Raw genomic sequence first — 23,367 nt, 5'->3', positions numbered from 1 at the left:
GTGTTGCTTTCTGGAGCATTTTTTGTGTCTGGTAAGAACATTTCACATGAGATCTGCCCTCTTAAAGAATTTTTAAGTGTATGATACAGTATTGTCAACTACAGGCACAACGTATACAGGTCTCTAGAATTTACTCACCTTGCATAATTGAAACTTTATACCCTTTGAATAGCAATTTCCCATTCCCTTCTACCCCAATTCCCAATTTGTTTTTAACAACCAGTTTCATTGCTTTGGTTTCCTCAGATCCCAGAGCTCTCTTGGCCCTCTACAGGAGAGTACCAGCTCTTATATTTTTAGGCTCTGAAAGGATGGTCATAATCGGTAGGGAGAGTGCTTTAAGATCACTACGTATCGGGAGGCTGGTGACCACTGCACTGCTGTGACAGGTCACCCCGCCCCTTTCAGCAGCAGCTTGACCTCTCTCTTACTAGCCCTTCACTGTCAGGTGGTATCACTAAGGGGATGGGCTAAAACTGAGATAACAAAATGTCTGGAAATGGTAAAAGGCTATAAGAAGGCTATAACAGAAGCAACAATGCTTCTGTTCCACATTCATAGAGAATAAAGCTCTTCCTGATCGACTGAGCGACTGCAAAACAGTAACTTAAAAAAAGAAATAGAGTTTTCTTTGTAACTGAAAATAACTTTTATCTACATTCCCTTCCCTATGTCAAAAGTAAAAATTAAAAACAAAACTTTAACAGGTGACCTCACTACCACTCTTCATAAATCAAACTTGTCTATAAACACTGCTTTTACTAGACCTCAGGTTTCATACTCTAAGTTATGTACCAACCTCACACGCTGTTTTCCACCTAATTGCTGGCAGGAGAGCTGAACTACAGGAACAAAATAGGCAATGGCCAGAAATCTTGATTACATTTATTGGAAATACGGACTAAATAAGGCACTTTAATTAGTATCAGACAAAAGGATGCACTAATCTCCAACAAAGCACAAACTGTTGAAGCAATGAAATTTAGAAAACGTGTCTGAGGCATGATTCACTATAATGATGGGCAAGATGAATCTCTTTCCTGTTGTGCAAGATAAAGGTAACCACACTGCTAAAAAAGCTGCAGTTGGTCAGCATTCAGGAAATAACGTTTTTAAGGAAATAAGCCCCTGGGGTACAGTGATAAATACAAATGTTTTAATTCATTTTAAAAGTTAACTTGCTGTTCATGAGGAAACACAGGTAAGAGATTTTAATCAAATTTCCTTGTGGTAAGAGTAACAAAAAGAGTATTGGAGGCTTACTGTAATATTTTCTAACTCCCCAGTATTTTCATTCATTTAAATTGTCCACATATATGTTCCCTCTTATAGAATCTCTTCATGAGTATATCAGAAACTAAATGAGAAGTGTCCAGTGAAAAGTTTTACTATTTGTGGGAAAAGGTAGTGTTGACATAACTATTTACATAAAAATTCATACATTTGATTGAATATTTAAGTATCAGTTAAAGACTTTCTAGAGATGATGCTAAGTGAAAAAAAGCCAGATACAAAAGCCTACATATTGCATGATTTCATTTACATGAAATGCCCAGGGGAAAAAAAATAAAATTATAGAGCGAGAAAGCATAGGAGTGGTTTCCTAGAACTGAGTAAGAGCAGGAAAAGACTGCAAATGAGCCTGAGGGAACTTTTTGAGAGACTATGTTCTGAAATTGAATTTTGATGATAGTGGCACAAGGGGATAAGTTGACTAAAAATCACCTAAATTTCAATAAAAGAATTTTATACTATACTAATTCTACCCCAAGAAACTTTAAAAAAAGGTTCTATACAAACAACATGGCATTGAGATTCTTAGGGCATGTGCACTCCCTCGGGAACTCACGGAGCACAAGAGGAAGGTAATGTTTGTAATTCTCCTAGGATCAGTATTTTGACACCCTAATCCCCAGTGTGATGGTATTTGGAGGGGGGCCTCCAGGAGGTAACTGGGCTTGGATGAGGTCATGGGGGCGGAGCCCCATGATGGGATTGGTGTCTTTATAAGGGATGAAGAGAAATGAGATCTGTCGCTTCACTATGTGAGGACACAGCAAGCAGGCTGCCACCTGTGAAGCAGGAAGAGGGCTCTCACCAGGAACTCGACCTGGCAGGGCCGTCATGGCTGATTAGGTAATCAGAATTAGTAATCAGAAAATACCAACAAGGAAAAGTCCAGCCCCAGATGCTTTCCATGGTAATTCTACCAAACACAGAAAGAATAATTAATGCCAATTCTTCATACCCTTCTAAAAAGTAGAAGACTTCTATGAAGCCAATATAAAATCAGACAGAGAGGCCACAGAAAGGACATTACAGATCAATATCTATTATGAATACAGATTTTAAAAATCCTCAACAAAACACTAGAGAACTCAATCCCGTAACAAAAAGAATGACACACCACGACCAAGTGGCATTTATGCCAGGAATGCAAAATTGGTTTACCACCCCCAAGTCAAATAATATAATATACCATATTGACAGAACAGAAGCAAATATATGATCATTTCAGTAGATGCAGAGAAAGCATTTGACAAGATTCAACACCCTTTCATGGAAAAAAAAAAAACCCACTCAAACTAGGAATAGAAAGGAAATTTCTCAAACTGGTAAGGGGCATCTATGAAAAGGGCACAGCTAACATCATGTTTAATGATGAAAGATAGTGCTTTTCCTTCCTATATTTTCAGAAATATATGGATGTCTACTCCTGCCACTGCTATTTAACATTGTGCTAGAGGAGCTACTAAGGGCAATTAGGAAGAAAGAAAAGAAAGAAAAGAAAGAAAAGAAAGAAAAGAAAGAAAGAAAGAAAGAAAGAAAGGAAGGAAGAGAAGGAAGGAAGGAAGGAAGGAAGGAAGGAAGGAAAGGAAGGAAGGAAGGAAGAAAGAAAGAAAGAAAGAAAGAAAGAAAGAAAGAAAGAAAGAAAGAAAGAAAGAAAGAAAGAAAGAAAGAAAAGAAAGAAGGAAGAAAGAAAGAAAGAAAGGAAGAAAGGAAGGAAGGAAGGAAGGAAGGAAGAAAAGAAAGAAAGAAAAGAAAGAAAGAAAGAGCATTCAGATTGGACAAAAAGAAGTAAAATGATCACTATTTGCAGATGACATGATGTTACATATAGAAAAGTCTAAGAAATCCAATAAAAAAAACTATTAGAATAAACAAGTTCAGCAAGGGTGCAGTACATAGGATTAATATACAAAAATCAACTGTATTCTATACACTTGCAATGAACAATCCAAAGAAGAATTTAAAAGAACCATTCTATTTACAAAAGATCAAAAAGAATAAAAATATGATAAATAAATTTAACCAAAGGACAAAACTACTTTGAAAACCACAAAACATCGTTGAAAGAAATTAAAAGATCTAGTTACATGGAAAGATATCTTATGTTCCTGGGTAGGAAGACTTAATATTATTAAGATGGTAAAACTCTTCAAACTGACCCCACATTCAATACAATCCCTATTAGAATCTTAGGTAGTGATATTTGCAACATCTTTGCAGAAATTGACAAACTGATTCTAAAATTCACATGGAAAAGAATAGCCAAAATGATCTTGGAAGACTCACACTCCGTGATTTTAAAATTTAATACAAAGCAATGGTAATCAAGATAATGTGGTACTGTGATAAGGATACACATATAAATAAATCAAGGGAATTAATCTGAGAGTCTGTAAATAAACCCAAGTATCTATGGTCAAATGATTTTCAAACGGGTACCAAGAACATTTAATGGACAAGTAATACTTTCTTCAAAAAACGGTGTTGGGATGACTGGACTGTCACACACAAGAGAAGGAAGTTGTACCCTACATCACACCATGTACAAAAACTAACTTAAAATGGATCAACTGACCTAAATGTAAGAGCTGAAATGATAAAAGTCTTGGGAGAAATCACAGAAATAAGTCTTTGTGACCTTGGATTTGGCACTGGATTCTTAGATATGACACCAAAAGCACAAGCAACAAAGAAAAACTAGGTAAATTGGACTTAAAGCTGTAAAACTTTTGTTTCAAAAGCCATTATAAATAAGATGACAATGCACAGAATGGAAGAAAACATTTGCAAATCATATATCCAATAAGGGTCTAGTAAGTGGAATATACAAATAGGTCTTTCAACTTAACAACCAAAAGGCAACAGATTGAATGAAAAATGGACAAAAATTTTGAATAGACATTTCTTTCTCTAAAGTAGATATACAAATGGACATTATAGCATATGAAAAGATGCTCAACATTACTAGCCATTACAGAAGTGCAAATCAAAAGCCACAAGAAACCACTTCACTCTACTAGGATAACTGCATATATTTTTTCAAGTCATATAATAAGCACTGGTGAGAACAGAAGAAATTAGAACTCTCACACGTTGTTGGTGGGAAAGTAAAATGGTGAAGTCACTGTGAAAAAGCATTTTCTGGATCCTCAGAAAATGAAACATAGAATTATCACATCATTTAGCAACTCTACTCCTACCCATATACCCCCCCAAAATTGAAAATAGCTACATTTGAGGGTACTTGTACACCAGCTTTAACTCCTGCATTATGCACAGTAGTCAAAGAGTGGAAACAACCCAAGTGCTGTCAGCCTAGGTGAATAAACAAAATGCAGTATATCTATATGATGGAATATCATTCCACCCTAAAAAGGAATGAAACCCTGATACATGCCCCAAGATGGATGAACCCTGAACACACATGATGAGTGAAAGAAGCCAGACACAAAACACCACATAGTATATGTTTCCATTTATATGATAACGTCCAGAACAGGCAAACCCATAGAGACAGAAAGTCAATTAATATTTGCTTAGGGCTGGGGTGATTTGAGGTTGACAAGTAAAAGGTACAGAGTTTCTTTCTGAGGTGATGAATATGTTCTAAAATTGACTATGGCTGTGAAACTCTGTGAACATATCGGCACAGCTGATCTTTACCACACACACCAAACGTCTCCCTTGACTCCACACATCCTGCCAGAAATGGCCCCAATTTCCTTCTCTCTCTCACCGCCTCCTCTTGAGAGGCTCTAACCTCTTACAAGAGCTATTTATCCTCATTATTGTCACTTCCTTGTCATACTTTAAATCAGTTCTATTTGGCTGCAGTTGTGAATACCACGCCCTTAAATATATACTGTGACTAAGACATCAAAGTCAGCGTGGGCAGCTGAATTAGTAAATTCTGACTGAGGACCTACCAGGGTCTAGGATACAAAAACAAATAAGAAAAGGACTCTGTCCTTTTCTCAAGGCGAACCACGATACAAAATGAACAGAGAGAAACCCATTCACCTAAAACCTATAAAGAGGTGAGCCAGGAAATATCTGCTCAGCACCGATGGTTATCTAAAGGGAAGGGTTGTTCTCAGCAAGTGAAGTTTAAGTTTCTCAACACTAAGGACCCAGCTATAAAAAGATAAAAGGGAAGGTGGCTGTAGGCAGAGGGAAATGCACCTGCAATGATAAGAGTAGGCAGATATGTCTGAAGAACTGCACCATGTCCAGGTGGTGGAACAGTAACCAGCCAGGGGCATGGAGGGGCAAGGGGCAGTCTCAGAGGTAATGAGAGGCTGGGCAGGGACAGACCTGCAGGACTTTGCAAGGTGGGTGAGAAGTTTCAACTTACTTCTTCTCAATCCCATAATACTCTGTGCGTATCTGTCCTGTTACACTTAATCCTCTGTATCCCCTCTTGGACTGCGCCTGCCCTAAAGCAGATGGAAGTGTCTTGTTCCTCTCTGTCCTGGTGCCTAGCCAGTGCCCAGCCAGCATCTCACCAGAAGTCGAAGTTTCCTGAATCAACAGGCCACATATTGATACCCTGATAAGGCAAAACTCCTAAGTCCTGTACGAAATTCTGCATAAAGTTTAAGTGGAAGAAAAAAATGTTATCTAAAGGCAGTGTACAAATGAAGGGCAGGCAGTTTTCATTTGAAGTCTTCAGGCCAACCGGGTGATTTCTACCAAAGACTCTAATGTTTTCAAAGTTTGAATCCTTTCAGAAGAACATCTTCCCAACTTAGTTAAACTCATTCCAGAATTTGAAACATAAACTTGCCAGGGAAGAACAGCTTTAGCATCTCCAATTACTGTGCAGTAGTCATTACCTAGTTCTTCAACTCACTAAAGTATCCCAAGATGTTGTGCAGAATAGCAGGTCCAACTCGGCCCCACCATGGAGCTCGAACACACAGAAATGGACAGACTACAGATTCCACTGCTAGTCACTGACGTAGGATCAAGCACTGCTTTTTACACGACACATGATAACAAAACATGCTTTCCTGACAAATGACTTACAAACATTTAATTGCCTAATAATTAGCTTCACATTTGCATGTTGGATTTTCTGTTTGTACCACACAGGGATTCTGCTACAGCTCTAATTACAGCATCCTTATCTAGAAAGGCACACACTGATTCTAACACAGCTGAGACAAAGCTAGCCACATAACAGTTTCAGAGTGTAAAACCATACAATTCTGCAAATGAATAAGGCAAGTTGCTTTGGGAAGGAAGGAAAACCAAAAACAAAAAAAAATTTTTTTTCAAACGGCTTACTGTGGCCTCGAGGCTTCCGCCTGGTCTGTCTGCAGTTTTTCACCTCCTTCCACTTCCATCGTACAGTAAACGATTCGATTGGGAGCAACTGACTTCAAACCTTGCACTTCCATTATGACGATCTGAAGAGAAGAAAAATGTTTAACTGATAAGTCAAGTTGACAGCACTCAGCAATATACAGAGAGAACAGCATGAACTACAACCAGGAAGACCAACTGATAAAATGATCTGGCAATATCAGTGGTAGTCTGTCTTCTTTATAATCTGCCTTATTCACGGAAGGTATAGTAAATGCATTTTGAGGAAGTCTGGTATCTGAAGACACATCTCCTGCCAGCTATTAAAGATTAAAGTCTCTAAATATAAACCATAGTGAATTAAGTGAAATATAAACTCTGAGACTTTAAAAAATTATGGCAAGTCTGCATGAGGTAAAGCAGATTAATGAAAATTTAGTCTATGTGATGAAAGGAAGACAGGTTGAGTTCCAGAAAAATGACTGGTAGACATTGTCACCATGATACTAATTCACTGAAATCAATACATGACATCAGAAAACTTCTATTTTGACTTATTTTATATGTCTACTAGCATTTATAAAAGAATTTTCTTTATGGCCAATGTATATCTTATTGCAAAATTATGGAAAATTTTACTTGCCAATAAATATCCTACTAGTAATTTGACAAGGAAAAAAATTTTCCCATCCATTAAAGATACATAACTAATTTAATGTAGTCCACTGGAAAAGGGTGGAAAGACTGATATTACCATCTATATTTGTAACTCCTGGGGGAGAGGGAAACCTACTTCTCAAGTACGCTTTTTATGTTTGTATAAAAGTCTGCCAATCTTAAAGCACTGTAACCTAACATCCACACTGGATGTGCACATTTTAAAATATGAATATACCACTGAATATTATTCACTGTAGTTTTTTAACCAAAACTTGCATCATGAAGTTTCCCAAATTCTTAACATTCAGAAAATACATTTAATGGCATTTTTATATGTGCACATTCATTTACTGATCTCATGTTGTAATGTACAAACAAGACTAATAGCATTCACACCATGTACCTAGCAAAATATCCTCAAAGTATCATCTATATCATTTATTGATCTTTTAATACTTTATTAAAATCACCACACTTTTCATAGAGTTTTGATATGGATCATGAGGCAAAAAGTCTCAAGGAAACAAATAATCTTTAAGGAACTTTTCTCCCTTTCAAATCTGATACAACAGAAGGGTTATGTTTGTAAGCACAAAGGCTTTTCATTTTTGTTTTGTTTTCTCACAAAATCGTATGGGAAAGTGATCACCAAAAAATACAAGTCAAATTCAGAACCATTTTCCTCTCTCAACCAAGGCTTCTGTCATTTTGTCACAGTGAAATGCACCCCAACATATGAACTAAAATACTTAACTGAAAACAGACTATGAGAATTAACAGAGAATTAATAGATAACAGTCACTTCTTTTACCGTTGCGCTAATACTCAAGGAAATTGAGGTGAAGTACCAAATTTTGTTTAAGGAAAATAAGGAAAAGAAGTTGTTCGCTTTCAATAAATCAAGTTTTTGTCAGGAATATAGCAACAAACTTGTCCTTAGATTCTTATATAAACAGAGCTGACAAGAATCTGAGACAAATGAAATATATAACCATACTGATTAAAAGGTCCTCTTTTAATCCTCCATGAGGACCTACTACCATAACTTTAATGAAGTCTTAATTCAATGATAATGTTTTGACAGTCACTTAAGTATGGAACAGAACTGTGTACACAGGATAAATCTAGGAACCCTGACGGCATGGGTTCATATGTGGGGATATGACTGCTTGTGCTGTATCTCTGTCTGTAGTGTATTTAATAGCCAAAGTGCAAGAGAGAAGAAAGGAAGCACCTGTTTAACACTATTTCTGTCACCTCCACTACACACTACTGGAAACAGGACTGCCTAAAACACATGACTTGTGAAACGGCTTTCTGCTCCTCAGAACAATACGCCCATCTGTGCCCAGAATGTTCTATCTTGCAGATTTGCCACTTTCAAGAGATGGAACTCCCGTTATGAAGCCATACTTCTTTGTGAATAAGACAACACAACTCTACAGCTCTGGCTTCTAAAAGGAATTTTAAAAAGCATAGCTAGTCTCCTTCACTAACGATAAAGACAGCTAAGAATTCCATGGACCATCAACTAACCTAATTTTAGGTGACTGTCTCACAACCAATTCCCAGCAAAACTTGCTAATGGAACTACAGAAAATAAAACTGATCTACATTTTATCTTGTCCCCCCCCCACCAGATTTCTTTAGGACTGATGTAGTAAGGAAGAATGAAGTTATTCTAGAAGCAAAAAGAAGGGAGGCACGTACAAAATATGAAACTAGTGAAACTAGAAACATGTTTCTGAATAATGTATTGCCTGCCCATAGAGCTATGTGGCACTTGGGTACGTGCGGGTTGTGGGGAAAGGAAGCTGAGTAGCATGGTGGTGTATGGGGGACCATCCACGTGCCATCAGACATGAAGGCAGTCACAGGGTCGCCGGCCTAATACCAACAAAAACACTCAGTGTGAAAATCAACTATGCTCATGCCACCGACACCATTCCCCTTACAACAGACAGACTCTTAACATGGGTGAACATTGGTTTTCCTAGCTTCACTTGAGTGTTTAATTTTAACATAGCATCGTATGGCTTGTGGGTTAGCTTATCTCTTGCTTTATGGTTCTCTCTGAAGTCTTCATGAGTGGTGAAACCTAAAACTAATCTTGTGAAGCTGACTGCTGCTTTTTGATACCATAAAAGTCCCTAATCCAATAAATAGTGATCAACTGCTCCTCTTGGGGAGTGATGGAAATGTTAGTTATCTTGTGGTGGTGGTTTCATGGGTGTATACACCAATCAGAATTTATCAAATTGTGCATATGAAATATGTGTAGTTTACTGTACAGGAATCACATCACAATAAAGGTGTTTAAAATAAATAAATAAATATTGATCGAGTCAACTGAGTGCCAGGCACTGGTTTAGACTCTTGGAATAACTCAGTCAACAAAAGAGAGAGAGAGAGGAAAAAAAAGACCTTAACTTCCTACAGTTTACATTCTAGCACAGAAAGTCAGATAACAAATAATAAACATAATAAATAAGTGAATTCTATGTTTGGTGGTAAAAGCTACAGCAAACATGAGCTTGATGAGAGAATGGGGTGTGGAGGGACAAGGGAAGAGTGGGGAGCACCTATAAAGACATGATCAAATTTGAGCAGCTTTTCAAATCTGCACTTTTTCTTCAAGACTCACAGTTCAGTTCTTAGGAAAAACTTCTCCACTGGACCAACACTAGGCCTGACTGATGAAATATGATACTCTTAAGTTGGATTAACTGCCTGCCTTTCAAAGCTTTCTTAGGCTGAAATCTGGGGTCTCAGGAACAAGGCTTGGAAGATGGGCTGGGATAGTGACTCAGTTTGGCTGAGGTCAGAGGCCGTGGGGCGGGAGGAGGCTCCCAGGCCATTACCTCGGGTGTCCCGCGCCCTGAAAGTAATTTCATTTTGTGGTCAGACACATAACTCCTATTTAATATACAGTAGGAACCATGGACCAGATCTGCATTAATGCTATGCATAACAGGAAAATATCTCCATATATAGACATAGCAGTGGAGGGTGTCAAAACAATCATAAAATATGGAGGCTGCTCAGACTATGGCAAAACTAAGTTTTAACTCATATTATCCTCCTAACACCATTTTATTAACTAAACAGACCTGTTTAACATGCTGGCAATAAAGTACAGAACAACAATTCTTAGCCTCACAGAAACACTAACTCCTGAGCAAGTTTTGTTTTCGAAAGGGAAAAAGAGAATTCATAAAAGCTAATTATTTACAATGGTGTAAGATTTTTAAACAAGAGAGAAAAAAGAATGTTTCAAACTGCTTTCAGTACTGCGTGTTTATAGAGATAATGGTAGGTTTACGCGTTACAAAAAATGGCTTGCTTTCCAAATTATTTTCATCATTAACGAATTTAAATGCCAACCTGTGTTAGAAAAAGTCATACTGTAATTAAATAATTGATTTTGTTTTGTACAAACCTGAAGAAAAAAAACAGCTGGCACTTTACATTTTAGTCAGCAGGAAACCCAAGGCAGGAATGATTGGGAAATTTTACACGTAAGATACCACGTAGTTTCAGATTTAACTTCCTTAGGTTATGAGGCTAAAGAGATTAAGAAGAAACCCAGGAGCAAAGTCATTAACCAACCCCAGAACTGAGTTTGGAGTCAGAGGAAAACCTATTTCTACTCTGACACTAAATTTAATCTGTTAACCTACCAAGAAATTGTTAGCCTGGAAGTTAAGAGAGAGGCAAGTTGTCTTATCCTTAAGCTTGACTTTCTCTTAGAGGTGAGTAAGTGGAGGAAAGAACAGAAGCAGACATTTGCTTTTTCTGCCATAAACAAAGCAAGTCAAGTGTGAGAAGTATTTACAGAAATTTAAAACCATCCCTCCTAAGACTCCATGTACTTTGCTTTGTCAAAGAGCAAACTCAAATAGCAGTACTGGGAACCAGCAGGAAGAGCATACAATAGCACAAGGAAGGAGACACAAACTTTAATTTATGAGAGAGCTGTATGTTCAAGCTTCATATTGTCAGGGGACGTGTGGCTGTTGTGTACAAACCCACGAATATATACCCGAATTAGCCCATATTCAGGGATTAGCCGTGAAGAAATGTCATTATGAAAAATATCCACAGGTTGGACCTATAGATTGTCATATTAAGTGATGTAAGTCAGACAGAGAAAGATAAATATCCTATGATATCACTTGTATATGGAATCTTAAAAAAAAGGTACAAATGAAATTATTTACAAACCAGAAATAGACTCACAGAAATAGAAAACAAACTATGATTACCAAAGGGGAAAGAGGTGGGGGCAGGGGTCAATTAGGAGTTTGGGATTAACATATACACACTACTGTATCTAAAATAAACACAAGGACCTACTGTGTAGCACAGGGAACTGTATTCAATATCTTGTAATAACTTACAATGGAAAAGAATCTGAAAAAGAATATATATGTGTATGTATAACTGAATTCCTTTGCTGTATACCCCAAACTAACACAACACTGTAAATCAACTATACTTCAATAAAAATTTTTAAAAAATCCACAGGTAGCATTATAAGAGTCAGTTATCAATATCTCTGGTTTCCAGTGATTAGAATAAAAGGGATGAAACTCTGAAGTCTTGGGGAACACAACTTTAAATGCACAACTCTTGTTCTTGTTTTTCATATTTACTGTACCTACGGTGGAACTGGAAGTCCTCAAAAGGAAGGAGTCTTTACTTCTCTCATCACCTCTCGTACCCAATACTGTGCGTTACAGCTGCTTTATGTGGAAAGAGGACCTCATAGGTGAAGTAGATTAAAAACAAGGCTAGCCAAAAGCCTGAAAGGAGTTTCCAAATTACAGAGGGTTCAATTATGTGTTTAAATCCTATTTCTACCCAAGTGTGTTTCAATGCTCACTTTATTAATGAACTTACACTCGCCTGGTTGGCACCAAGAAGACTTGCCTCAACACTTTATTATTTTATTATTTAACCCTAATACCGCTGTTTTGTTTAAGGGACAATTTGCATTGATTTGCATTCACTGTCTGATTGTCTAGTAAATGAAGAATAATTTAAATTCTTCAAAATAAGGTTTTAAATGTGAAATGTTACCGGAAGGTCAGCAGAAATGACCTTGCAGGCTCGCTGATGCTGTCAGAAGCGAGCACAGGATAAAGCTACTTACCTCCAAGGTGAATGACAGGACCACGTCCGACTTCGACAGCTGAATCTCATTCTCGTCTCCTATGTCCAAAAATGCAGAATTCTGTGAACGTTTTAATTTTTGCAATTTAAATTCTGGGCCACCTTTCGAAACTGGAAGACTTTCCAAATTGGCCATTAGCAAATTCACTGAAGAACGCAACTCTTCTATGTACATATTCTCCATTTCTTTTGCTATAAATTTGGGGAATCTTCTTTCCTTGAAAAGAATTTTTAAAAATAACAGTGTTACACAAGTCATAGTTCAATTGTATCATAAAAGATTATATAATGTATATATACTTGGCCGTCTTCAAAACTGTGACACTCAATCCAATGCATTTACCTGATACTTTCGTCACTAGGTTTAAAAGCCTCAGGTTTTGGCAATTTTGATTATATCTAACAGTACCTGAAATACTTTATAAAGGATCACTATGGCACAAAGTGAATAGCATGATATACATTTTCACATTCACTTTATTCGTGATGTGGTATTTACTGAAGGGAAAAAACAAACTCTGAAAATGTACATGTAAAAAGTTTTGGTGAATAGATGAATCGTAATTAGCCACTGTTAGCTTTGAAATACTTGGAGTAACTTGTCTGTAAGAAAAATGTTCAGTAAATTCTGGTCTGCCTGTTAGGAAACAAACATTATAACAGTATTTCTCTTTCCTACTGCAGATGTATATTATTGGGAGATTTTTTTTTATGAATAGGCATTCAAATTGAAAACCTGTATTACTAAATAGCAATATGGTCATATTTCTAAAATTAATTAGCCTGCACATCATACAAATATGCCAAGATTGCTTATGGTCATAACTTTAGTTTTTCTGTAAAGGTTTAGAAAAATTTAAGTTTAAAGCAGAAGGCTAATTTATAATAAAAAGCTTATGTGAAAAAGTAATAATAGCAATTTCACAAATTCAATTTTCTTTCTGAATTACATGAATGTTGCCATTCAGTCCTTAGAACTCTGCAACTAGATTTCTGTTTCTTTCACTGAATGGAAAGAACATTGCAAATACTGGATACTTAGATACTGACAGAAATTGCCAAACTGTCTTTGGAGAAGCTTTATTCCCATTTACATTCCCACAAACAGCAAGTGAGGTTTCCTCACACTCTGGGCTCTTTCCTTGATCTTTGACAACCTGGCACTTAGGTCTTGTCTCTGAAAGGCAGAAGGTACACAGCTTTACGACAGGAAGTGTGCTGTCCTGTGACGACAGCTGTGCAAAACTGGCTGGGGCATGAACGCCTAAGGCAGTGATCGTTCAAATGACTGCCTAATGCTCCAGAAAATCAGTGCCTTTCCTGCTGTTTCCTTTGGCATCATTCAAAATGTAACCTAAGAAACCTGCATCTCTAGGATGCCTGGACCACATCCAGAGTGCTCTCGTTCACCTGCACCCAGTCTCTGACTCACTTGCTCCAGTTTGTTCAGGGAATGGAAAGCAACATCTGGCAGCACCTCCTGATTCAGTCCCTGAGTCTCAGGCCACCTGTTCTTCTCTTCCCTCCAATATAATCTTGACATATTTCTTTTAAAATAATTTACATATAATCAATATTAAAACTGCATACTTAATATCACAGAGTGATTAAATATCTACATCCACAATTAACCTTCCCAAGGAAGATTCTTAAGTAGCCTTTTAATTTTCCTCTAGAGTTTGAGGCAACTTTCCCATCTAGTAAAGTTTGCATCTTCAGGAAAAACATGGAACTACTCAGCGGAAGAAATCCTTGGTTTCCTTCAGGGGGTGGAGGGATAATGTTTTGGATAGTTTTTCAATCCATGCAAAAGAGAAAAAAATAAAAGCATAAAAATATCTTTACACTTGTAGACTAATTCTAAAAGCTGTCATAAAAAGCATCCAAAACTCAGAAATAAGGCAAAAAGGTAAGGGGGCAGGTCCTTTGAATGTCATACGAAAGTGAAGGTCATCCAACGGTCTTGTGGGGAAACGTACTTAGTTCAACCTACTGTTTACTACTGATTAAAGATTCCAGACAGTTGGAGTTACATGTTACTTTGCAGAATTTTGTCTGGTAGAGATATAAATTGTGTCTGGTGAATAAGAGAATCCAAAGGTGATAATTTAAATCCCTTTTGGAAATTAACCAATTGTATATGTCATTGTTGAATCTTATTTTAATCTTGCCTAAAAACACCTACTTTTAAAATGTTCTTTGGACTGGTTCTAACAACTAACCAGTTCGATCATTAATTATACATTTAGTGAAATAGTTCCTGTGTCTTCATTTTGTCTTTATATGACAGTCACAATTCTACCTATAAGAAATATTTTAGCAAAGCAAAAGGTAAATATATCACATTTTGAAAGTTTGGACGTACCAGTTTTTTTTTTCTCCAAAATTTCAAGGTGTTATTTCATAGAAAACTTAGCATTAGCACATGAAAAAAAAATCTATTCTTACTTGGCTTTCATTAAAGACATTTCATTTACTATCATTTTTCAAGGAGGAGACTGGCAGGAATCCTTCAAATTGTTTCATTAGCATCTGCAAACTTTTCAGGAAATAGACTATACGAGAATTTTTTTTCTCTCTCTAGGGAAAAAAAAAAACCTCTGTTTTAAAGCCTTGATGTTTACTGATAGTATTTCATAAACTTTATTTAGCCTGCTTATGTTGCTTCTTTCTTGGAAACAAAACCAACTGTACAACAAATGTACATATAAAATTTAATCTTTTAAATTAGAACATAATCAGAAATAGGGTTATTCTGTAGCAACTGTGAGTTGCTCCTGTAAACCACAGTTTCAATGTTCTAATTTAATCCTCTGTATAGCAAAGCTTGTTAACAGCCCTAACACATTATATACATAAAACAATGTTTGTTCCATAAAATTCCCATTATTCAAATTTAGTCACTTTTTCTTAGGTGGTCTTAACTTTCCAGTAGCTGAAGCCTGGACCACAGTAGGTAGGCTGAAGATGGAGACAACTGTCAGATTGTAGAAATACTCTGAAGATAGATACAAATGGATTTCCTGATCAATTTGGCAAGAGGAAAAGAAAGGAGTCAAAGATGATTTATTGAGCCTGATGTGCCGGAAAGACAGCGCTGCCAAGAACCGGCCTACCCTGACCGCTTGATTGGGAATTGTCAACACCTTCCCTGCCTCCCACATTCCTGATTCCACCTTCTCTGCTTTATTCGCTACACAGTAAATGATCACCTCCTATAACTCAGATACATGGCATGTTTACTGCTTACTGTGAGCCTCTCCCAATAAAATGTAAGCTCCACCAGGGCATGGCAGGAATATTTTTGTCTGGTTTTATCCCAGTACAACTACATTTTCCTGGATGTACCCCAAGTGCCTAAAACAATGCCTGGCTGCTTTAGCAGGCATTCAATAAATACGGATTCATTGAATTCATGAATAGAAAGTCAGGCTCCGAAAGGTTCAAGAACTTGTCTAGTGTTGTTTATTCAGGAAACAGCAATCATGGATTTGGACCACAGGTTTTTCTGGCCCAGTCCACCCACACTATTTCTATTGCTTCTTTCCTAATTATGCCTTGGCTAAAATATTGAAAATATTTATAACCCTTGAAACAGATCGCTACCCTGTGATTTCATTGTTATTATACTGTGTTGTAAAGTGTGGTGGGTGTTATTAACAGTTCATTGCCAACTACTAACTACTGATAAACCACAGTTCTGGATCTATGAGACTGGAGAGGCAGCAGTGCCTGAGAGCAAACCCAGGTTCTGGAGTCCAAAGACCAGGGTTTGATGTCTTTTGATTTGTTAAGTAATCTTGGTGAAGTCAGTAATCTTCCCTAATCCTCAGCTTCCTTGTCTATAAAATAAATTCATTATATCACCTGCCCACGTAGGGTCATAGGATTATTGTAGAGACATAAGACAACAAGGTCAGTGAATTATCATTAGCCTTATAGTTTATGAAGATGGCTTAAACTTGGTACAACTGAAGTAGAAAGCAACTAAACATGCTGTATCTGCTATGACAATATATAGTACTGAAAGGCATCATATTGGGAGGTGGTACTTTTTTTTTTCCCTTCCAACCTCATCAGCTTCACGTCCTGCTCCACATTTTTTCCTACTTTATCAGCATTTCTGATGAAATCATCAGGGTGCCCTCAAATAGAAGTCTCTGTACGTACCTCAATGACCCTTCTCCTCCGCCTCAGTTTAGAGGATACACACACATATTGTTCTCCACAGATAGGAACTTGAGAACACACCCAGGGCTTTCCATCCTGCTCTGCAACCCACTAGAAATTCACCTAAGCGATCACATAGTCAGCCAGGCCCTTGGAGAAGTCCAATTTATGACAGTGTGCACAGCCTCAGGTACAATCTGCCTACAAGTAGGCACGTTAGAAATGCTGACCACAGGTCCGGAGTCCTGCCCACAGTGCTGGGCACATCTCTGGATTCTCTCTTAGCCTCAGGTCTTCAAGAAAAGCAAGTGCCCTTCCAGACAGCTTCCGACTCAGGTTAGGGTTTTGGGAGAAGTATTTTTCTCTCTAAAGCTTCCGACAGCCTCAAGCTACTTGATTTCTGAGCCTATGAATTCTCCATTGGAATCTCCAGGATGACGCAGTGCCTCTCCAGATATCGAGAGGATCCAGAGGACAGAGTGCTGTCCTTTCAGCCTCTGCCCTTTGTGTGACTATAAGTCTGTAGCCCCTAATTCATATCATCCTATGTCTTCTTTCAACTGGCGATTCCTCCTCATATACCTCTTGGCCTCTCACAACTTACTGTCTCTGTTACCCAATTTCTCTCAATCTTCTCTGTTTTTCTATTTATCTCCAATTTCTTAACAATTTCTCTACTTTTTAACTTAATAGATATTTAGATAATTTATTACTAGCATCCTTAAAGTGTACATATTCATAAATACATTTTTCTTTGAAAACCACAAAAAATCCAGTTGTCAAAAGCAGTATGGGATATATCTCCTTAAGTGCTGGAAACTTCCCTAGTTTTGATTTGGGAGGTGGGTACCAGGGTACATTACAATAAACAAACATTCATCAAGCTGTAAACTAAAGATCTGGGCAATGTCTACACGTTATAGCTAAATTTTAAGAAAGACAGACAAAGACACAGACACAGAGAGAGGGAGAAAGAAAAGGAGAGGGAGAGTCTATCCAACAAATGTTCAAAGTTTCACTTAGTGGAAGGGAAAAGGAAAAAAATCTTATTCTCAGATCAATAGCATTATAACCTCCAGTCTCTAGGGAGGGACTAAAATTTAATTTTTTACCACTGAAGTAAATTAATGCATCAGTTTACTAAAGAATGATTTAGACAACAAAGTTCCCCTCCCTATCACCAAAGAGCCTTCAGTATTAAAAAGAAACTCATGGCTTTTGTCTGAAATCTACTTCTCTTCATAGAAACACAGTAATTGCACAAATAAAAGTAAATAAAATACAATAGTCCACATACTCTGTTAGACTCAGTATTAGAAACTTCAAATCATATTTTTCATCCATTCAAATGTTAATTGATGCCACTGTGTGCCAAGCAGCTTGCTGGATACTTTGGAATACATTCTATGATTTTGCAGGGAGGAGTTTTTTCCTCTGACTGTATTATGCCTAGTGCAGTATTCAAATTCTTCTAAGTCTGGCAGTTTGAGAAATTCAGGCATTGCTTTAAGAATAATGTACAAAAGTTATCACTGAATTTAAACATCTCGTGTAAGGATGATACGTACAATAGATAATATGCACTCAGGCATTTGGACTTACGAGGTATGCAAGGAGAGGAGAAAATGACAAAATTGTGCTGGCTTTATCTACACAAGACTTCTTTTGCTCACAGAAATCTACATAAAGAAAGAAATGTGAAACAGCAATAATTTCAAAGTTAGTAATTTACCTTTGCCATTTTCTCTGCCAATTGCAAACGACCATCAAGTTCCCTTCTGATCTGGGCTGCTTGCTCATCTGCATTATCCAGCTTAAAAATAAAACAGAAAGCATACATATGTAATTATTTAATGGTAGTGTCCTATACTTTAAAGAAAAGACTAAATGGCTCAAAAAATTTTTTTGAATAAATTCTCTCAGCTACCTGTTGAGAACACAGAAAGTGGTTTAATTAGATTGGCAGGCTAATTACATTTCTTGGGCACTTTTTGTTGTGGTTTGTTCACCAAAAAGTTAACAAATCTCTAAGGTTAATAGCTCAGCTTACCAAAAAACAAAATCTAATTATAATTCTTTGCCCAATCTGTCCACAACAACTCTAAACCAAGAAGTCCTTGTTTCCTTGAGGTTACATTAAATTGTCATTAAGTTTATTCAGTCCATCTTTCGGCCTTCATTCAGGTCATTCTTAAATAGTTCCAAACAGGTACATCTCTTGTTCTGTTCTTTCAAATTCCCAAAATTCATTTCTGGATAGTGAAATACTGAGTAATGTTTCACTTTTTTTCTTTATTCTTTTAAAAAATATCTTTATAAGTTTTGTATTCGTGCTGAACTATCAAAGTACTACTTGGTTGATAGAACTTTCTACCATTTAAATCTTCATATGCTCCTCATTCTAGTACCAATAGACTCATAGCACCAAGAAATCCTTTTATAGACTGGCACCACATTTGAATTCCATTCTCTTGTTCTAAATTTGATTGAAAGCAAGAAAAGCATGCTAGCCTCATTTTTGAAGATATTTCCATCCACATGGAGAATTATTTTAACTTCTCCACTGAAATAATCCTTAGCTTTTTCTACAACTTCATCTAATGCTTCCTCATGATTCCTTCTATCTTCATTAGTACATTATAAAAATCCTTGAATTGAGGAGGTCCTGTGAGCCCTGCACAGTGTGGGCTGCACTGGATGGGCTACGGATATGCACCAGACCGACCCTTCTCTTGACTTTAATTCCTTCCCCTCTCCCACTTTCATCCTTAAGAAACCTAGACCACATAATACAGGCACGCTTTAGTCAAAATCCATCTAGAGATTGGACTAGGGCTGAATACCACATTAGACACCCAGGAGAATACAGAGTAAATTGTCCCTCTGCTGAAGAACTACAAATTTATCATGTTACAATAAAACAAAACAAAACAAAACAAAACAAAACAACAAAAACAGCCTTAAAAAGAAAAAGCCTGAAAAGGATGAGCAGGGGCAAAGCAGGTCAACAGGATGGTGGTGTCAGAATGTATGTGAAGAGTCCAGGAGAAGGCAAGAGGACAACAAACGTCTGGAGGTGAGATCAGACGGTGGTTCTGCGAATGGAGTTGGGGGAAGCAAGAGGAGCAGGGAGAAGAGAAGCTTCACAGGGGTTGGGACTGGAGAGAGAGACAGGGCTGCTCTACAAGCTGCTCTTCACAGGCGAATCCGGGAGCTTGAAGCTGGTTCCTATGGCACTGGGAATTCATTGAGAGGCTTTAAGCAGGACTTGGAAAGATCATCGTGTCTGTCTCCATCACAAACAGAAGGTTAGAGGGACATAAGGAAGTCTATCTCCTGTCTAACCATCCACCTATGTATTTATTTGACAGACAGATCTGGGCATCTGGGGTTACCTTTCTGAAAAACATGTTTCCAAGTCAGTTTTAAAAAACCACGTTCATGTCAAAATAAGTTTAAAGTAGGTAGGACTTTCTTAAACTAAATCCTTGTTGTAAAGGAGTGTCTATGTCTCTCAGAAACAAATACACTTTTAGGGGGTGGGTATAGCTCAGTGGTAGAGCACACACACCCTTAGCATGCATGAGGTCCTGGGTTCAATCTTAAGCACCTCCATTAGATAAATAAACAAACAAATCAACAAACAAACTTAATTACCTCTCCCCTCTACCATTAAAAAAAAAACAAACAGAAAGAAAAACAAATACACTTTAAATTTTATTTATTTATTTTGTTATTTTTTGTGGGGAGGGGCAACTAGGTTTATTTTTATTTAGTTAGTTATTTAATGGTACTAGGGATCAAACCCAGGACCTCGTGCATGCTAAGCACTCGCTCTGCCACTGAGCTATACCCTCCCCTTTTTATTTTAATTAATATTCAGCATCAAAGAAACAAGTTTCTCTTCACTGTGTCTGAAGTCAAAATGATTTACATTAAGAACTAACATAATTATTGAGGAAAGAATATGTGATAAATATCTATTCTAGGTAACTGAAATCAAGATCCTAAAAACAAAAATTGTGCATAAGAGCACTAAATATAATATCATAAATACACTAAATGTAATATGAGATATCTTCTGATCTTTGCTGAAATGCTGATATTTTTCACAGAAAAGTAAAAATAAAATGGTTACTTTCGGGTAAAGAGTTACAGTTCCACCAAGAAATAGGATTTGACATCTTAAAACTTAAAAAATTCTCCTTCAAACTACACCACAAAACACTGTTTAACATCTTAAGTATTTGTATTATCGTATTAACAACTCTTACTAAATTTTGAATGGAATTGTTTGAGTCCCTCCTGTGGTTTGTGTTTTCTTTCTAAGAGACAGTTTTCTACTACTTTTTAAAAATAGTAATGCCTTAACGGTGCTTGTCTGAAAAAAAAGGTAGGCAAAGAAAAGCAGAGCACTGGTGTACTAAACTCTTTTTTTTTTTTTTTAAGATGACTTAAAGAAATGGAAAGCTATCCCATGTTCTTGGATTGGAAGAATTAATATAGTTAAAATGGCCATACTGCCCAAAGCAATCTACAGATTTAATGCCATCCCTATCAAATTACTCAGGACATTTTCACAGAACTAGAACAAATAATCCTAAAATTTATATGGAATCACAAAAGAGCCAGAATTGCCAAAGCATTACTGAAGAAAAAGAATGAAGCTGGGGGAATAACCCTCCCAGATTTGAGACAATGCTACAGAGCTATAGTAATCAAAAAACATGGTGTTAGTACAAAAACAGACATATGGCTCAATGGAACAGAATAGAGAGCCCAGAAATAAACCCACAAATTTTGGTCAATTAATCTTTGACAAAGGAGGCAATAACATACAATGGAATAAAGACAGTCTCTTCAGCAAATGGTGTTGGGAAAACTGAACAGCTGCACGTAAATCAATGAAGTTAGAATACTCTCTCATACCACACACTAAAATAAACTCAAAATGGCTTAAAGACTTAAACATAAGACAAGACACTATAAACCTCTTAGAAGAAAACATAGGCAAAATATTATCTGACATAAATCTCAGCAATGTTTTCCTAGGGCAGTCTACCCAGGCAATAGAAATAGAAGCAAAAATAAACAAATAGGACCTAAACTGTCTTTTAATGGCCTTCTCTTAGTAAAACTGACTTCTTAGAGATTGGAAGGTTACTAACCTTGATGACTACAGTGTCGTTTTGTGAAACTGGAAGAGCGTACTTCCAAATATGTTGACCAAAAAAAGAGGAAAAGCTAATATAATAAAGACAGCAGGTGACTCTTCAATTGAGATAATTATAGTTTCATGTGTAGTTGTGAGAAATAATTGAGAGATATCCACCGTACACCAGTTTCCCCCAACATCTTACAAAACTAGACTACCATATCACAACCAGAATACTGACTGATACAATCATCCATCTTATTCCCATTTCCTTAGTTTTATGCAAACTGATTTGTGTGTATTAATTTCTATACAATTTATTACCTATCTAGGTCCGTACAGTCACCACCATAATCAAGGCACTGAACAGTTTTAACGTTGTATGTTTTCCTTTTGTAACCACACCCACTTCCCTCCACCTAAACCCCATTGGTTAGTTTTAATACCAATGTACCTCATTTTCAGAATGTTTAAAAATAAATTTTGTAAGTCAAGTGGATTTTCTTTTAATTTCCACTAGTTAAACTGGAGATGTGCTCCATGAGAGATTAATGTTTATAAATGTTGGATGGGGGTCACAGGCCTCTTAATCTACACACTCAGAGCCTAGGTGCTTTCCTCAAAGTCCATGACCATAAAGAGCACTTACTCACTGATAACTCCCAAGTGTGTATCTAGAGCTTCAACCTCTCACCAGAATCCCAGACCTACATTTCCAACTGCCTACCTACCATTTCAACTTGCATGAAGAAAAGGCACATTGCATTTAACATGCCCAACATGGAATCTTGATTTCCAGCTCCCCACCACAATCACTCCTTCTGTGAGTAATGCCATGTCACACAGACCGCACACTTATTTACCAGTTGCTCACGCCCAAAGCCTACACATCATCTTTGACCTCTCTCTTTCCCCTCAGAGCCCATGATCGGATCAATCCAATTAGAGTCATGGAGAATGAAACTTAGAATCACATAGCTGAGGCAGACCAGAATTTAGGTACTCGGAGTCCTTGGCCAGAACTCTACTTTTTTTGTGTGTGGTGGAATGTATCCCTAGGCTCCTCAAGTACATCTCAAAGTTGTCTAGATCATTATGGTGAAAATAGTTCTTTTTCTTTTCTATACCCTCCAAAGAACTTGGTTTTTACACACTACTCCCTCCCCACCTTCCCCTCAAAAAAAAAAAAAAAAAAAAAAAGGCGGAAGAAAGAAAAGCCTGAATGGATGGTTTATAGATGTGGGGCATCGGACGTTAAAATGTTGGTGACACACCTGTCTCTAGTTCAGATTTGGGCTATGAGATAAAGAAAATGGGGTTATGGGGACTCTGGAGTTGGTGGTAGGGCCCAGAGGCAAGTCCTCACTACACAAGGACAATTTAGTCTTTTAATATCATTGTCTTTTAGTTTAAATCCCTGATTCCAACACTTCATATGACAATAGATTACTTATACCTCACAGATGTCCCTTCCCGTCACAGAATATTTTCCAGGTCTTTTAAAAGGGGCATTCAGCCCTGTTCATGACTTGTGTCTTTACGCTCTGCAATGCCTCTAGCACCTACTACACTGAACATTTTACTACTTTAGTTGTCAAAATACTTCACTG

General features: G+C 37.1%; 1 protein-coding gene across 12 annotated transcripts in view; it reads right to left on the bottom strand.

Moving 5' to 3' along the window:
* Positions 1–23,367, bottom strand: part of CADPS2 (calcium dependent secretion activator 2) — a 449,544-nt gene that overhangs the window by 255,923 nt on the left and 170,254 nt on the right. For all 12 annotated transcript variants that reach the window (XM_014558520.2, XM_032483595.1, XM_032483594.1 and 9 more), the window contains exons 4-6: positions 18,335–18,415; positions 12,413–12,649; positions 6,580–6,701 (exon numbers count right to left, since the gene is read on the bottom strand). In XM_014558520.2, the coding sequence (XP_014414006.2) occupies positions 6,580–6,701; positions 12,413–12,649; positions 18,335–18,415 (440 nt within the window). The remainder of the gene's footprint in view (positions 1–6,579; positions 6,702–12,412; positions 12,650–18,334; positions 18,416–23,367) is intronic.

This window comes from Camelus ferus, chromosome 7 (assembly GCF_009834535.1).
Source record: "Camelus ferus isolate YT-003-E chromosome 7, BCGSAC_Cfer_1.0, whole genome shotgun sequence".
NCBI classification, from domain to species: Eukaryota; Metazoa; Chordata; class Mammalia; order Artiodactyla; family Camelidae; genus Camelus; species Camelus ferus.
The sequence above is the reverse complement of the archived record's forward strand: the minus strand, read 5'-3'. Positions and strand labels throughout refer to the sequence as shown.